Genomic DNA, 16,703 nt, shown 5'->3' with positions numbered 1-16,703 from the left:
GGCTTGTCTATAGCCAGTTTCCATGGATTTTGGCTAGAGTTTTAATTCTGCAGGCCAATCTTGGTACTTATGAGTAAACAATAAAGTATGCAGACCTTTAAAATTAAAATGTGTTTCATGATTTATATGAAACACTTATATTGTTGATTGCTCACACAATACTGTATTTATTTCAAAAAGAAAAATGGAATTTGACTAGTTATCAGAACTGCAACAATATTACTAAAAATTATTAGAGCTGTACCTAAACCAATTCTTAATCTTAAAAAACAGCATAAAATAGTTCCTAATCTATCCAATAATAATATTCCAATTCAAAAGAAAGAGCAGAAGATAGCTGGGAAAACATTTTTACCAAAAGGATACAGAAATCAAAAAGCGTAATTCCAAGTAAAATGTATTATGCCTGCAAGAAGTTCCATAAATACAAGGTCACCACTAAAATGACCTGGTCATTTTACTAACAACAACAACAACAAGCTGAACTGACTTTAATGGCAGGCCTACAATGAGCATGGACTGTTTTTATTAATTTTTTTTCTTTTATAAATTTTTATTACACCGTGTATAATACATATTGTACAATCGTGTTTCCTATTATAATTTTCTCCCCTCCCAAATAAGAAAACAGCATAGAGAAATTTACAATCCAATCAAATTAACTATCGGTTTCGGAGATATGGAAAATATTATTGATTATATTATTACAGTGGTACCTCGGGATACGAAATACCCAGGTTACGAAATTTTCGGGATACGAAAAAATCCCATAGGGAATTATTGTTCCGGGTTACGAATGTTTTTTCAGGTTACGAAAAAACTTTTGGTGCTTTTCGGCGCTATTTTACACGGAATCGCGGCTTTTCCCCATTAGCGCCTATGGCAATTCGGCTTACGAAGGCTTTTCGGGTTACGAAAGCGGCCGCGGAACGAATTAATTTCGTAACCCGAGGCACCACTGTAACTTCTTCATACCCCATTTTACCTTTCACATTCTTAATTACTATTTCCCATTTGTCTTCCCATGGTTCTTTATTGTTTTCCCCAATATATTTGCATGGACTGTTTCATAGAAATGGATACTGCCTTTGAAGTAATCTGGTCCTAACCTGCTTGGGATTTTGAAAGGTCAACTCATTATTTTAGGTAGGGTTGGCTTAGTGGTTAAGATGCCAACAAGTATCTGATGATCGTAAGGATAGCAGTTTGAGTCCCAAGTGGGTGAGCTCCCATCACTAGTCCCAGTTTCTGCCAACTTAGCTGTTTGAAAGCATGTAAAAGTGCAAGTAGACTTGGTGGGAAGGTAACAGCGTTCCGTGCAGTCATTCTGGCCACATGGGTATCAGAGTCTTCTTCAGACAATTAGTGGGCATAATTAACGATAAATGGACTGTGCCACCAGTAGTAACTATACCACAATCAAGGAGAAAAGCCTTACTGTCAACAAAACCTCCTCTGAACCTAACCATTTACATTGCACAGTTCTAGTCAGAACTAGAGAGCCAGCATGTTGTAATGGTTTCAGCATTAGACTATGATTCTGGAGACAGGATTTGAATCCTCACTGGGCCATGGAAACCCACTGGATGATCTTAGACAAGTCACATTGTCTCAGCCTCAGGGGAAAGCAAAGGCAAAACCACTCTGACAATAACAAACCAGAATTGCTCCATAATTTGGGTATTTTCACCAATTATTTAAAAAACCCACAACATTACATAACACAAGTTCAAATTTTATTGAATTTTACTCTTGCTGGACAATCTAGCATGCAGACACGATACATACTATTTTCTTGTAACAGTTCCAAAAAGATATGAAAGGAAAATCTCCTTTCAAATCATAGAATCATAGAGTTGGAAGAGACTACAAGGGCCATCCAGTCCAACCCCCTGCCATGCAGGAATTCCCAATCAAAGCATCCCTGACAGATGGCCATCCAGCCTCTGCTTAAAGACCTCCAAAGAAGGAGACTCCACTACACTCTGAGGGAGTGCGTTCCACTGTCAAACAGCCCTTACTGTCAGGAAGTTCCTCCTAACATTGAGGTGGAATCTCTTTTCCTGCAGTTTGTCTCTCTTTCACACTGTACAACTGAGGCAGTTTAATGGCAGTTTAATCAATGGCACCTGTAGTCCGATGAGGCACAAGAGCACTCTGTCAGAGAATTCTATATACCTTTTGAAACTATCAATCCCAGCAAATAGCAAAGTTAAAGTGCAATAATTGTGAGGCGTGAAAGAGACCTTAGTTTCTGTTCTGAGCAATGGGTTTGCAACTTCATCTATAAGAGAAGTGCTGTTAAAACTTAATGTTAGTCACTACATCTCTGTATGCATTAGAACTGACCCAGTAAAAGTAAAACCAATACAGTGGTACCCCGGGATACGAAATACCCACGTTACGAAATTTCCGGGATACGAAAAAATCCCATAGGAAATAACTGTTCCGGGTTACGAATGTTTTTTCGGGTTACGAAGAAAATTTTGGTGCTTTTCGGCGCTATTTCACACGAAATCGCGGCTTTTCCCCATTAGCGCCTATGGGTTTTCGGCTTGCGAAGGCTTTTCGGGTTACGAAAGCGGCGGCGGAACGAATTAATTTCGTAACCCGAGGTACCACTGTAATGCCAGCCATTTGTACTCAAGTATCTGCACTGCCTTCATTAGTGTTCTGATATACCTAGGGTTGCCATAACCCGCCTGGGGGCGTGACAAACCCGATTTTTGGCCAGCTGGCACAGTCCTGCCCTGGTTTTGCTCTTTGCCCCGGGTTGAACTGGTTGCCGCTGCCGCCGCCACAACAATCGCAGCCATTCTGCAGCCGCCACTGCCATTGCTGCTGCGGCTGCAGCCTTTCCGCCGCCTGCTGCGCTCTTCCCTGGCCCTGTGTGCTCTTGCGCGGCCGCGCGCAGGGCTGAGCAGGAGCTCCTGCCCTTCAGGCTGGCTGGCCAATGGCTGGACAGCCCGCCCCTGCTGCAGAAGCCTGTGACTGCTAGCAGGAGGTGGGGCTGTTCCAGCTCCACTCTCCCCTTGGCCAGCCAGCTTCAAGAGGAGGAGTGTCTCCTCTTTGCTCCCTCATACGGGCTGAGGGCAGGAAAGAGCTTTGCCGGCAAGCTATTTCTCTTCCTTTCCCTTTTCTTCCCCTATTTTTTCTTCTCTTCTTCTTTTTCTTCCTCTTTCCCCTCCTCCTCCTCCTCCTCGTTTTCTTCCCCTCCTTCTTTCTCCTCCACCTCCTCTTCTTCTTTTTCTTCCCCTTTTTTCTTTTCTTCCTCTCTTCCTCCTCCTCTTCTTTTTATATTTTTCCCTATTCTTCTTTCTCCTCCTTTTCTTCTTTCTCCTTCCCTTTCCTTTTTCTCCTCCTCCCCCCTTCCTCCTCGGCTGCTGCTGCTATTTTTGTTGTTGTTGTTGTGTGCCCAACTCCTTTCTGACTAATGGCAACCCTGCCTCTAGCCCCCCTTCTCTAGCCCCTCTTTCTCCAACCCCCTTCTATCTAATCCTCTATTTACCCCCCTCTAAGCCCCCCTCCTCTTCTTCTCAGGGATCCAGGTCTTCTCAGGGCTCTGCCCCCATGCAAAAAAAAAAAAAAAGGGGGGATTTATACTACTGTACATTGGGGAAAAGAGGGGGTGAGGGTGGGGGCGGGGTTTTTGCAGGGGGGGCAAGGAGAAGGAGGAAGGGGGGAATTGCTAAGAAGGCTTGGAACATGTAGTTTGCCGGCTCAAGGGGCTGCCTGTCTATCTCGGCTCAAATGCTAAGGATGCCTGGACTTGTGCTGTTGTGTGTGTTTTGGAATTTGAGGGGGAGGGGGGGTTGGCCAGAAAGGGAAGTACATTTCTGCCATCTGTCTAGAAATAATGCCCAAATGTCCTCCATTTTGAGCATGCCTAAGAAACATGCGTTTATAGTAATACTTTTTAAAATCATTAAATTTTTTTCGCATGTTCTCCATTTTAAAAATATATACTACATTTGGGGCTAAATTTTGCCCTACTTTGTCCTACATTTTCCCCCATTTGTCCCGGTTTGGAGGTTGACAGTTATGGCAACCCTAGATATACCCTATTTTACAGCACTCAATTTGAAACCAGGAGATAGAGAAATTATGGCAAAATGTTTCACAACACATATAATCTAGCATCTATTCCCACTAATTCTGAAACCTTAAAAGACCAAACACTTTGAGTATTATTTAGATCAGGGGTTCCCAACCTGGGGTTGCGACCCCTTCGAGGGTCAATCGACCCTTCCTCGGGGGTCACCAGGTTGGGACTCGCCCCTCCCCCCTCCTCCTCCAAGCAGCCACCGCCTCCATTAAACTGCCTCAATTGTACAGTGTGAAAGAGAGACAAACTGCAGGAAAAGAGATTCCACCTCAACATTAGAATTGAGTCCCCCCCCCCCCGGGCCAGGTTTTAGGGTGTCCAGTCCCTCTTTTTGCATGCCTTTGTCCTTGATTTTTAAACTAAAACCTTGATCTGTTTTACTGTGGTTTAAATTTTAAATTCTTTCTATGACTGAAAACCCCTTCCTCCTCAGAAGGACTAACTCATTTCTAAAATACCTTTTGCCTAACTTTCTGTTTTAGATTGTTGGCAATACTTGACTATTTCATTGTGCATCTTTATTCCCCTCCTTATTAAGCTTTGATCTGCATCCAGACCTAAAGTCAATAGCACTTTTCAAAGTGGGCTTTTAAAATGCTCTGCATCAAATAACCTGTTTTTTCCACCTTTTTTTATAGTTTGAGTATGAGAATCAGCACTGTCCCTGTCTGAGACTAACAAGCTCTATTCATATTCAGAACTTGAAGTTGACTAATCATCTCTGACATCTAAGTTCACTTTAGTTCTCATATTTACTGAACTGTATGTTTAGGTTTTTTGTGTATATTTCCTAAATGTACCTTTTAAGGTTTATATGAAAACATCATGTCTCTGTTTTGCATCTGAGAATTAATTACTTGACTCTGACCTATTCCCTGTATGCCCACTGAATTCACTGGCTCTGTATTACTGTATATAACTGGGGAAAATTCATTTCAAGTCTTTTCCTAGTTAAATTTGAATTCAATGCTAAATCATGCTGTGCAAAAGAATTATTGGATAACAATAGCAATAGCAAGTACATTTCTATACCGCCTATCAGTGCATGTAAGCTAATGGCCCCCAAGAAGCTGGGTACTTATTTTAGTGACCTCAGAAGGATGCTAGGCTGAGTCAACCCTGAGCCCTTGGCTGGTATTGAACTCACACCTGCATCACTAGGGCTGCTGAGTAACCAAATTACTCAAAGTCATTGTATTATAGTTGCTTTGATAGATGATGATGATGATGTTTACTGCCCTCATCTATGTTGTTCTCCTTGGGTCTTTCCATGCTCCACAGCTGAGCTGCATCATGGCCCTCTAACTTACTACTACTGTAGGATAGTGGGACACCTCTCTCTCACTATCAATTTCCTGCATTTTTTGCTTTTTCTTTAATAAATTTATGCTCACAGTGAACATTTTTATTCCAAAAGAAGCTTTAGAAAATTTTGGAAAGATTTTAGTGAAAATGAAGAGAGCTGGAAACTGACTGGTGGCAAGGCAGGAAGTTAAAAATTGAAGGAGAGGCAAAAGTAAATGGACTAAATGGTTTTGGAAGGTTAGGAGTTCTGCCTCAATATGTTGGCATGAGAGAATAACCTGCTAGTTGTGGATTGCTCCTTCAGCTAGCCTGAGAATGGACCTCTTGCCATTCACCTTCCCAGAAGCAAAAAAAGAGTCTTTTTTGCTCATAATTTTGATCATTGACTTATTGCTGAAGAAGTTTTTAACAAGGCTACTTTTTCTGTTGATGTTCTTTTAAAATGTTTTTAACCTGGTTGTTGTTTTAGTATGATGTTTAATTGTATTAACTGCATTTTAATATGATATTATTGCACTTTTAGTTGTATTCCATTTCCAATCATGCTGTACATCACGTTCAGACTTAATCTTAGCAGAAACGGAGGATATAAATTAAATGAAAACAATAAGTTTTATGTGCAACCTGCACTTTTCCAGGAATTTGCAATGCAATGGAATATTCACAAACCATGGCGGGAAGTATCAGCAACAGAATACCAAAAAGCAAAACAAAACAAAACCATATACAGTGGTGCCTCGGGTTACGAAATTAATTCGTTCCGCCGCGGCGTTCGTAACCCGATGCATTTCGCAAGCCGAAAAAGGCTTTTCCAAAGCGCGGCTAGCGGTCGCGTTTGAATTTCGTGCCGAAAAAAATTTCGTAACCCGAAAAAACCTTCGTATCCCGGAACAGTTTTTTTCAATGGAGCTTTTTCGTATCCCGGAAATTTCGTAACGCGGCGCATTCGTATCCCAGGGTACCACTGTAGCTACTACAACAAAAGCTGAAACATATAGTATAACAAATAACTGTATGCAGCTGGTAAGAGTAAATTGCAAAGTGAAGGATACAGGAGAAAAGAAGAATCTGAAGATGTATGTCTAAGTGAACTAAGATTATGTGTGAAGTAAATGAACTAAAGGAGAAAAACTCAAATATAATAGAAGCAAGTACCTGGAAGAAGAGAGAGGAGAGAACAAGATGAGAGCTAGGAAGGGTTACTACAGAGAGTAAAAGAAATATAAACCAAGGATTAAAAAGAAGACATAGGGTCTGAACAGACAGTTCAAAATAAAGCTGCTTCAGGTCACTTTGGAGGTATGCTATTTAAATGACACATGCATCTTAAGAAGCCAGAAGCTGCGCCAAAGCTGTGCTCCATTCCTTAGGTGTGGCTTCTGGACTCTTAGGATGCATGTAGCATCCTTCCATGATGTTACTTCCAGGACATACTAGTGTGGCCACATGGGCAGAAAATGGCCCATGCCTTATGCAGCTGTCTAACTCAATCTAAATCTTGCTATATATTTCAAAAATCAGCTCTAAGGCACCACTTTATGCCACTACTTCCAAGTTTTCTGCAAACATTTTCTTGTATCACAGAACCTTTTAACAGAAATGCTTTCTGAAGAATCAAGTCTGACTACACTGATAAGTCATTTACTATAACCATACTGGATTGCCTATCTTAAAAGTCTCTGTGCAATAAATATAAACTCAGGCTCATACAAAGTAAGGTTATCAGCAAAATATGTACATCTACTAATTAGAGTTAAACTGCAGCTATTACTGAAATCAATAATACTCATTCAAGTACATTCCCCTTCCTCACTGCTATTCCCTTCTACTTTTTTGACTGTAAGCCTGAGGGCAGGGAACTATCAAATTAACAAATGGAAAACTGCTCTGAGAGCCTGAAAAGCAGGATTTAAATATTCTAAATAACTAAAATAAATTAAAAAACAATTCATTTGTGCAAGTTTGAAACATAAGCTGCGTACAGTAGCAGGCAAGCCCTATTTTGCATATCCTCTAACGTGATGGAAAGTTCTGTTATCACTGGTAATATAGTACATTTCCAGATTATATCCTTCAAAATTATTATTTATCCTCTCATTTTCAATAGTCTAATCCAGGTGTTGTCCTAACTAGAAAAGATTCATTGAATCAATGCAATTTAAATATAAGTTTTGACTTATTTTTCAGCAATGAGCCAGTAGGTCCACTCAAGCAATTAGATTTAGGCCAATGTAAGAAGCCTGTTGTATAGATAGCACACGTACACTCCTGTTCTATTCCCACTCATTCAGAACTAAAGTCTATTGTGTTCAATGGGGCATACTTCCTATTAAGTGCATTTAGGATTATACCATATTTTGCCAATTTAAGATTTACTATTACAATGGTAAATGCTGTTAAAAGAAAGCAGTGGTTCAGTCCCCTTAACGTATGTGTACTTTATATCATTTTATTCTATTAAGGCCCTTTTTAAATAAACATGACTCACTGTTTGTTTTCTTCACCAGGAGGTGGAGTCTTGCCATGCCCTTCCATTACAAAATCCTCATGTTCCATCTGCGAAGGCAAGCATTGGAGGTCAGCATTGATGGAGCACAATACATGCTGTCCTATATGGCCCTTTCCCTAACACAATTTCTCACCCCTTTTCACTGCTAGTTTTAACCAAGAGATTGCCATTTGTAGTTCAACAAATGCATACATCCAAGGTCATATCACCACTACATGGTACATTTTCAAGAGTGTAAGCTCATAACTAAAAGCAAATAGGAAGGATGTTGAAGATGTTGAAGCATGAAATTAATAGATGAGGGCACTAGATTCTTTTTGTTTTCATACTGCGACTTTGTTTTAGTTTAGTTTAGAATAAATCTTAGAACATGGATCCATAGTTTTGTTGTTCAAGTGTGCTTTCAAGTCATTTCTGACTTATGGCAACCCTAAGGTGAACCTTGCCTAAATAACCTAAAGGCACCAAATCCTGTCTAATTTGGGAAGCTAAGTAGGAGCAGCCCTGGGTAGTACTTGGATGGAAGACTGCCAATGAATACCAGATGCTATAGGCTACATTTCAGAGGAAGAAACTGGCAAAACCACCTCTGAGTATTCTTTGCCTAAGAAACCCTATGAAAATTCACAGGGTTGCCATGAGTTGACAAGCGACTTGAAGGCACGTACACATATACAAGGCAAACCATCATGGAGGATTGTTAGAAAGATCTGTTCAGAAGGGAGTTACCTTTGCCTTCCCCTCTGAAGCTGAGAGAATGTGATTTGCCCAAGGTCATCCAATAAGTTTCCACAGCCAAACGGGGATTCAGAATATGATCTCCAGAGTCATAGCCCAATGTTCATATTGCTACACCACACTGGCTCTGGATCCATAGTTATGGCATGTCAAATGCTTCTATCATCAAAATGACAACCAATTGCTGTGAAATCTGGAATAGATCTTCTATAGAAGCTTCATTTTCACTGAATCATCCAAACAGAAAAAATGGATTAAAGAGCTGTTTTACAGCCATTTAAATACTGAATTTAGAAATACATCTGTCTAGGAATTGTCCACTGTTTCGTATGATATAGAAATACGATTTACGCTTCCAAAAAAATAAAAAAGAGCCATCCTAGATTGAACCAAAAAGTCTATCTAATCCATCAACTGGTTTACGAATTAGCTATGAAAATCCCACAACAGGACAAGAACACAACACCAACTTTTGTCTCACACTGCTGACCAAACAATATACAGTGACCCCTCCACATTCACTGAAATTAGGGGAGAAGGGCCCCTGTGATTGTGAAAAAAACGCAAGTAAAAACACTATTATTTTTATCCAAGAGAACACCTCTAGGAATCTCTAGGTCCTCCAGTGCAACTCTATGGTCAACATCTGCCAGAAGCTTATCAGAGAATCATGCTGGAGGAATACAAATGCCTAGAGAAGTAATTTCTCTAGGAACTTCTAGGATCTCCAGCACAACTCTGATCAACTTCTGGTAGAGTTGTGTTGGAAGATCTAGAGATTCCTAGAGTGAATATGTTAATCAAAACCACAAATAATCAAATCGGCAAAAGTCAAAGCTGCAAATGTGGAAGAACAATTGTATTGAGCTATACTGTCAGATACTTGAAGTAATACACAACTAGTAGCCACCGATGGCTGTATCGTCTGCGAACATATCTAATTCTCATTTAAGGCCAACCAATTTGGCAGCTATTATTACATCTTGGAGTGAATTTCAGTTGAATTTTGCACTGTGAAAATTTGTTATGGTGGTGTGCCATCAAGTTGTTTATGACTTATCACAACGCTAAGTTGATCCTATCATAGGGTTTTCTGGAGCTGAGAATGTATGAGTCGCCTAGTAGGTTTCCATGGCTGAGTGACGAATCAAATACTGGTCTACAGAGTCCTAGTCCAACACTCAAAAACCACTATACCATGGTGGCTGTTAAGTAAAAAATTACTTCCTTTCAAATGTCCTAAATTGCCCACTATTCAGCTTCAGTGAATGGCTGCAGGTTCTATTATTTTGAAAAAGAGACAAAAACTCTTCCATACCCACTTTCTCCACTTGATGGGTAACTGTATACATCTGTATCATATCTTTTCTTATCTTTTTTTAAGTGAAATATCCCCAACTGTTTTAATCGTTCTTCATAAGGAAATTGCTCCAGTTGCTTGATAACAAAGCTTGTCTTCTGCACATTTTCTAAAATTCTAATGAATCAATGAGACATGCCTTCCTATTAGTTTTTCTTAAAAGCTATATTAGATTTTTAATACTAAATATCATCCAGTCTCAAGGGCACAGTTTGGAGAGCACTGCTCTAGATGGTAGACAATGAAACTTTGTCTTCCTCCAAGGCAGGGTTTCTTAGCCAGGCCTCCCTGGAACCCCTAGGAACTAGGGGGTTTGCAAGAGATTGTGATTGATCCCCTCCCTCGCCACCGAGCTCTAGATAATTTTTATGCACAGGTTCCTTGAGTCTTGAAAATTATTTTCAGGGTCCCTTCAAGTTAAAAAAATGTTGAGAAAGGCTCTAATGTTAAAGAGAGTATGACTTATCCAAAGTCACTTACTGAGTTTCTAAGGCATCTGATAAAAAAGACTCAGGCCCTATACAGATCGGCAGAAAACTCCACCCTGTGGGCAAAGTCAGGGCACAGAGTCCTGATGACGCTTGCTTTAACTCTGCCCCATGGCGCCATTTTGGTGTGCGCCAGTCCAGATGCATCGTGCTATTGTGAAGCACCTCCAGCACTGAATCCAAATGAAGGCCGAAGGGGTGCCATAGAGCTGGCCACCGCAGCTATGGCAACCTTTGGAGGGCGCAAAAAGGAGCTGTTTTTTGCGGCTCCTTTTTGCACGCTCTAGAGGTTGGATCGGGACCATTGCGTGACGTTGCCATGGCCCCAATCTGGCCAGAAAGGGGGCGGCTACATGCCACCCCAAGGGGCAATCTGTATAGCCCCATAGTCTTTGAAAGCTTATGATATCAATGTCTTTCCCTCAATTACTCTCAAAATATGCTAGACGATCCTTTTGGATACTGATCCAGACTAACATGGGTTTCCATGGCAAAACAATCACTCAAATCTTGGTCTCATTAAACCCTAGTTTACCACTTATTATATCATGTCAGCTCATATTCAAACAAATATTAATATATTTGCTCTGATCTAATGTAACCAATCGGTAGACCCAGTATGGTGTAGAGGGTTGAGTGCTGGACTAGGACAGTGGGAGACCAGGGTTCAAATCTCCACTGGGCCATGGAAACCCTCTGGTTGATCTTGGGCAGAGTACACATACTCAGCCTCAGAAAAAGGCAAAGGCAACCCTTGTCTGAATAAATCTTGCCAAGAAAACTCTATGACAGGTTCACTTTAGGGTCATCATAACTCCAAAATGACTCCAAGGCACACAACAACAACATGATCTCAAACCTACCTAACTGTTATGAGTAAAAGCAGACGTGCTGAGAGTGTGTAAATGATTGCAAGGAAGAAGAAAAAAAACCTAGTCTATTAAAAGCTCACAGCTAGAGAGTGTGGTCTATACCTATGTAAATCAATGTAGAATGTCTTGCAAATTATCATACTAAAATAAAGAGATTAAATTTTTGATTCTCAGCCATCATTGGAGTATTTTATCTTTTAAAACACCTCAGTTTGTCTCCCCCACTGATGTGCCACCTTTTCTGCACTGCCTTTCCATGGAGGTGGAACCGTGTGCTCCTGTGAGGTAACAAGCTGTGTTGTTGGCAACAGTGCTGCTGGTAAGGTCACCGACTTTTGCTGAAGAGCCAGACTACATGTGCCAACAGATATTGGGTGGCAGCAGTAGAGGAAAATGACACTGGTGGACAATCTCTCAGAGACAACAGCAGTATAGCTAATGCTTGTTAGTACGTACTGTGCAAAAGGAAACATAATAAACCTCCATTTGAACATCTTCTACCACGAAAACCCTTTGATGAGACAATCCAAAATGAAACAAGAGATGATGTCAGAAAATAGGATGGCACTCAGCAATCTACTGAAGTAGAGTAGAGGACAACTACAAGTAGTGTTGCCAATTTCCGGGGAATTGCCCAGAATCCAGGGAATTTAATTAATTTCTTTCCGGGGATTTTGACTGAATAATATTAACAAATACTGGGGAATTCTGGGGGTTTTGGTAAAACATTCCAGGGAATATCTTTGAGGCTTGTTGGCAACACTGCCACGTAGCACTGTAGCTAGCAACACAACTAGACTGAAGCTGAAAGGCTGTTCAGCTGTTGACATGTTGAGAGGTAAAAAAGAAATCCAAAGCTAAACAACACATATTGTAGGGACATGGAATGTGAGAAGCATGAAGCAGCAAAGGCTAGACATAGTAAAAGAAAAAATTGAACATATAAATATTGCAATACTTGTGGTGAATGAGCTAAAACGAACAAGAATGTCAGAAATGAAAATGAAACAACAAATCTCTTGGCATTTATAGTGAGAAGAGATGTAGCAAAAGCATATCAAAAGGACTGCAGACTGAGTATCCCTTATCCAGAATTTCAAAATCCCAAATGCTCCAAAATCTAAAATTATCCACATGAGTGGCTGGGATAGTGACACCTTTGTTTTCTGATGATTCAGTGCACACAAATTTTATTTTAATGACCTTCAGGCTATGTGTATTTGGTTTATATGAAACAAATGAATGTCATGTTTAGATTTGGGTCCCACCTCCAAGATCCATTATGTATATTATCCATAAATCTCCATTATGTATATGTAAATATTCCAAAATCTAAAAAAAAACCCCAAAAATCTGAAACACCTGTGGTACCAAGTATTTTGAATAAGGGAGACACAACCTGTACTGTACAATCTAAGAATCATATTAACATGACTGGAAAATCCATCAGTACAGCGCACCTTTCTTTTATGCAGAGGATCTGTTCCGGACACTACCAACCCCCGCATAAAAAAGGTACCTATGCTCCAGCCCCATTACAAGTAATGGGGCTCTTGCTTGTGGTGGTGCGGTGCATGTGTCATGCATTTTTTTGCCCAGGCATTCACAGCAAGGTCAGAAACAGAGAAAGTAGGGGGGTGGGGGTTGGTATTTCTTTTAGGTGCAAGCAGGACTGACTAAACTCTTGCCTTTTGCCACTTTACTTCCAATAAGTACAGTACTTACATTGGCTCAGGGATGTCAACACAGTTTTTGGGTGAATGTTTGACTAAAATTTCTAGACTTATGCATAAGTATATACAGTAAGTCAAAAAGTGCTACAGTACCTGTTGAGTGTGCCTAAGATATTTTGGCAGGTCTGAGAACTCATTTTTTAACCTTGGGGCTTTCTAGGAAAGGTATGGATTGCCAAAAAGTTATTCTTCAAAAGCCTGAAAACCCCCTGCAATCTCTGGGGCTGCATTCACACTGCAAAAATAATACAGATTGATTATTAAAAAATAATCCACTTTAACTGTCATTGCTCAATGCTATGGAATTCCAGGATTTGTGTTTGTTGTGCCACCAGAGTGCTCTGGTACAAATACTGTATCTCACAAAATTACAAAATCCTACGATTTCACAGCATTGAGTCATGGCATTTAAAGTGGTGTCAACCTGAATTATTTCTGTTGTGAGGATGCAGCCTAAGAAAGCTGTTCACCCTTTTTCATTGAGATTGGGAAAAGATTAGATCTTCAAAAACAGCTTTGGGGACCACATAGCTGGGCTGCACAACCACCCAGCTTTAATTAAGGTCAAACAATTAAAGGGTAAATTTGAAAAATACTAGAAAGGAGGAGGTAAATCATTCAGATGAGAATTTTTTTGTCCTCAGGCCACAGATGATTCACAACAGGAACTTCCCTTCCTGGCATAAATTGTTTAGTCAATTCTACAAACCCCTTACCCTCAACATTTAACACATTTTTGTAAGTCTCCATAATCCTCTAACCTCTCTGGTCATTGCCAAAAACTCTCATAACTCCCACTGACATATGCTTTGAAGTTAAAGACTAACCACCTTATGGAGCTAAGATGATAAGCTCTTATCATCTCCAACAGGCATTTACTACTTGGTGCAACATAAGATGGGTAATTTTAAGCTTCGTTCTTCCATAAATGATGGAGAAGCTTACAAAAAACAAAAACAAAAAGCCCAAGAATCTCCAAGTGATAGAATCTAATTTGCCTGAATTCATTTTAAACATGTATTCCAAAGATGGAAGCATCCTGCTGCTGTAGAAACTGTAAGCAAATAAATACATGCAGATAAAAACGTATCTGAATTATTACCACAAAAAAGAATGCAAAACACAAACTATTAAGACTTAGCCTTTTCTTTTTAAAATGTCTAACAGTATTACACAATTAAACAGAGAGCTGGTCATATACAATACAATTACAAGAAATTTTACAGAGGAAGAGAAAGGAAAATACAGTTGAAGAGCATGAGTTAGGGTAAGCTAGAGTTTAAATATAAACTCTAAATTCTAAGGGCATTCCAGTGACAGGGAGCCACCTGAGAAAATGAAGGCGACAGGAGACACCGTAACTAAAAAACAAAACAAAACTGGTACTGTACTTGGAAAAGTTGCCTAAATACCCTAAAGACTCCAGATCCTGTCTGATCATGGAAGCTATAATAAATAAAATAATAATAAATAAATAAAACTTTAATTTATATCCCGCTTTTTGTTACTACAACCAAAGCGGCGTACAACCTTTAAAAATACAATATATACAATTCTACCTCCCTTAAAAAAGGATTAAACAATTCTATCCATTAAAATTACAGACGATAAAATCTAAAAACAATAGTACAATAATAAAATAACGGTGGACAGAGAGCTAAGCAAGGTCAGCCCTACTTAGTAATACTCCAGAGGATAGGATCAAAATTCAAAATGACCTGAATAGACTTGAAAGTTGAACCAAAGCTAACAAAATGAAATTCAACACAGAGAAATGTAAGGTACTGCACTTAGGGCAGAAAAATAAAATGCACTGATATATAGGATGGGGGACACCTGGCTGAACAAGACTACATGTGAAAGGGATCTTGGAGTCCAAGTAGACCACAAGTTGAACATGAGTGAACAGTGTGATGTGGCAGCTAAAAAGACCAATGCCACTGTATTCTGCTTTGGTCAGGCCCCACCTGGAATATTGTGTCCAGTTGTGGGCATCACAATTCAAAAAGGACATTGAGAAACTGGAGCGTGTCCAAAGGAGGTGTCATAGGGCATGGTGAAGGATCTGGAAACCATGCCCTATGAGGAACGACTTAGGGAGCTGGGGATGTTTAGCCCTGTTTAAATATTTGAAGGGATGTCACATTGAGGAGGGAACAAGCTTGCTTTTTGCTGCTCCAGAGAACAGGACCAGGAATAATGGATCCAAGCTGCAGGAAAAGAGATTTCACCTCAACATTAGGAGGAACTTCTTGACAGTAAGGGCTGTTCAACAGTGGAACACACTCCCTCAAAGTGTAGTGGAGTCTCCTTCTTTGGAGGTCTTTAAGCAGAGGCTGGATGGCCATCTATCGGGGATGCTTTGATTTGGATTTCCTGCATGGCAGGGGGTTGGACTGGATGGCCCTTGTGGTCTCTTCCAACTCTACAATTCTATCATTCTATGATTCTAGTACTTGAATGGGAAACCACCAATGTACAGGCTATACTTCAGAGATGGATCTTTCAAAACCACCTGCAAATATTCCTTGACTAAGAAAACCCTATGAAATTAATGGGGTCGCCATAAATTAACAGGCTGCTTGAAGCACACACACGTCATAAGAGACAATACAAAGACAACAGAACAAAAGCAAGGTCATTGAGGTAGGGTGGTCATGAATGCTTTATCATTAACAAAATGGATACAATAACATTCAAATTTAAATCCATTTTATACAGGTGGCCCTCGATACTCATGGGGAATCCGTTCCAGACCCGCCCACAGATACTAATATCCGTGGATGCTCAAGTCTGCACTGTCCTCAATGGAGGTGGACACACAGCTACACCACCATTGGCAACAATGGGACTCATCCGTCCGCTCGTCCTTCCTTCATCCCTCCCTCCCGGCTCTCATCAGGTCGGCAGGGGAGGTAGGTGGGTGGCAGTGGCCGCCACTGCCACTTCCTCTTCTTGCTGGCTCCTCCTTCTCCTCTTCTTCCCGGGTCTTCTTCATCCTCCTCCCACCTATTCCTCTTCTTCCTCCTTCTGGTTCTTCTTCCCACCTCTTCTTCTTCTTCCTCCTCCTCTTCCTCCCACCTCTTCTTCCTCTTGCCTTTTCCTCCTCCTCCTCCACTTCCTCCTCCTCCCACCTCTTCCATCTCCACTTCCTCCTCCTCATTCTGCCTCTTTCTCCTCCTCCTCCACTGCCTCACCGTGGGCTTGCCATCCACGGATGCTTGAATCCGTAGATGGCAAGTACAGTATGCAGAAATGAGGGCGGACTATGTTTAACTTCTAGTGACCAGCCCCCCCAAAATATATATAGGGACAAAAAACTCTTTAGACATTAGTATATGACAGAATTCACTATTTTCCTTTCTTAAAACAAAATATTACAGAAATGATATTGAGATTGCATTTAAATATTTTAAGAAAGTACAGTCGGTCCTTCTTATACACGGATTTTTTATACATGGATGTAAGCATTCACAATTTGAAAATGTTCCAAAAAAGTATAAATTTCGAATATGAAACCTTGATTTTCCATTTTTTATAAGGGACACCATTTTGCTATGTCATTATATTTCATGAGACTTGAGCATACCCGG

General features: G+C 40.4%; 1 protein-coding gene across 1 annotated transcript in view; it reads right to left on the bottom strand.

The window, feature by feature from the left end:
- The window catches only part of TNRC6B (trinucleotide repeat containing adaptor 6B), a 164,139-nt gene that overhangs the window by 121,743 nt on the left and 25,693 nt on the right, over window positions 1-16,703 (bottom strand). Inside the window, exon 4 of the mRNA XM_042470868.1 lies at window positions 7,899-7,966. Coding sequence (XP_042326802.1) covers window positions 7,899-7,966 — 68 coding nt within the window. The remainder of the gene's footprint in view (window positions 1-7,898; window positions 7,967-16,703) is intronic.

This window comes from Sceloporus undulatus, chromosome 5 (assembly GCF_019175285.1).
Source record: "Sceloporus undulatus isolate JIND9_A2432 ecotype Alabama chromosome 5, SceUnd_v1.1, whole genome shotgun sequence".
NCBI lineage: Eukaryota > Metazoa > Chordata > Lepidosauria > Squamata > Phrynosomatidae > Sceloporus > Sceloporus undulatus.
The sequence above is the reverse complement of the archived record's forward strand: the minus strand, read 5'-3'. Positions and strand labels throughout refer to the sequence as shown.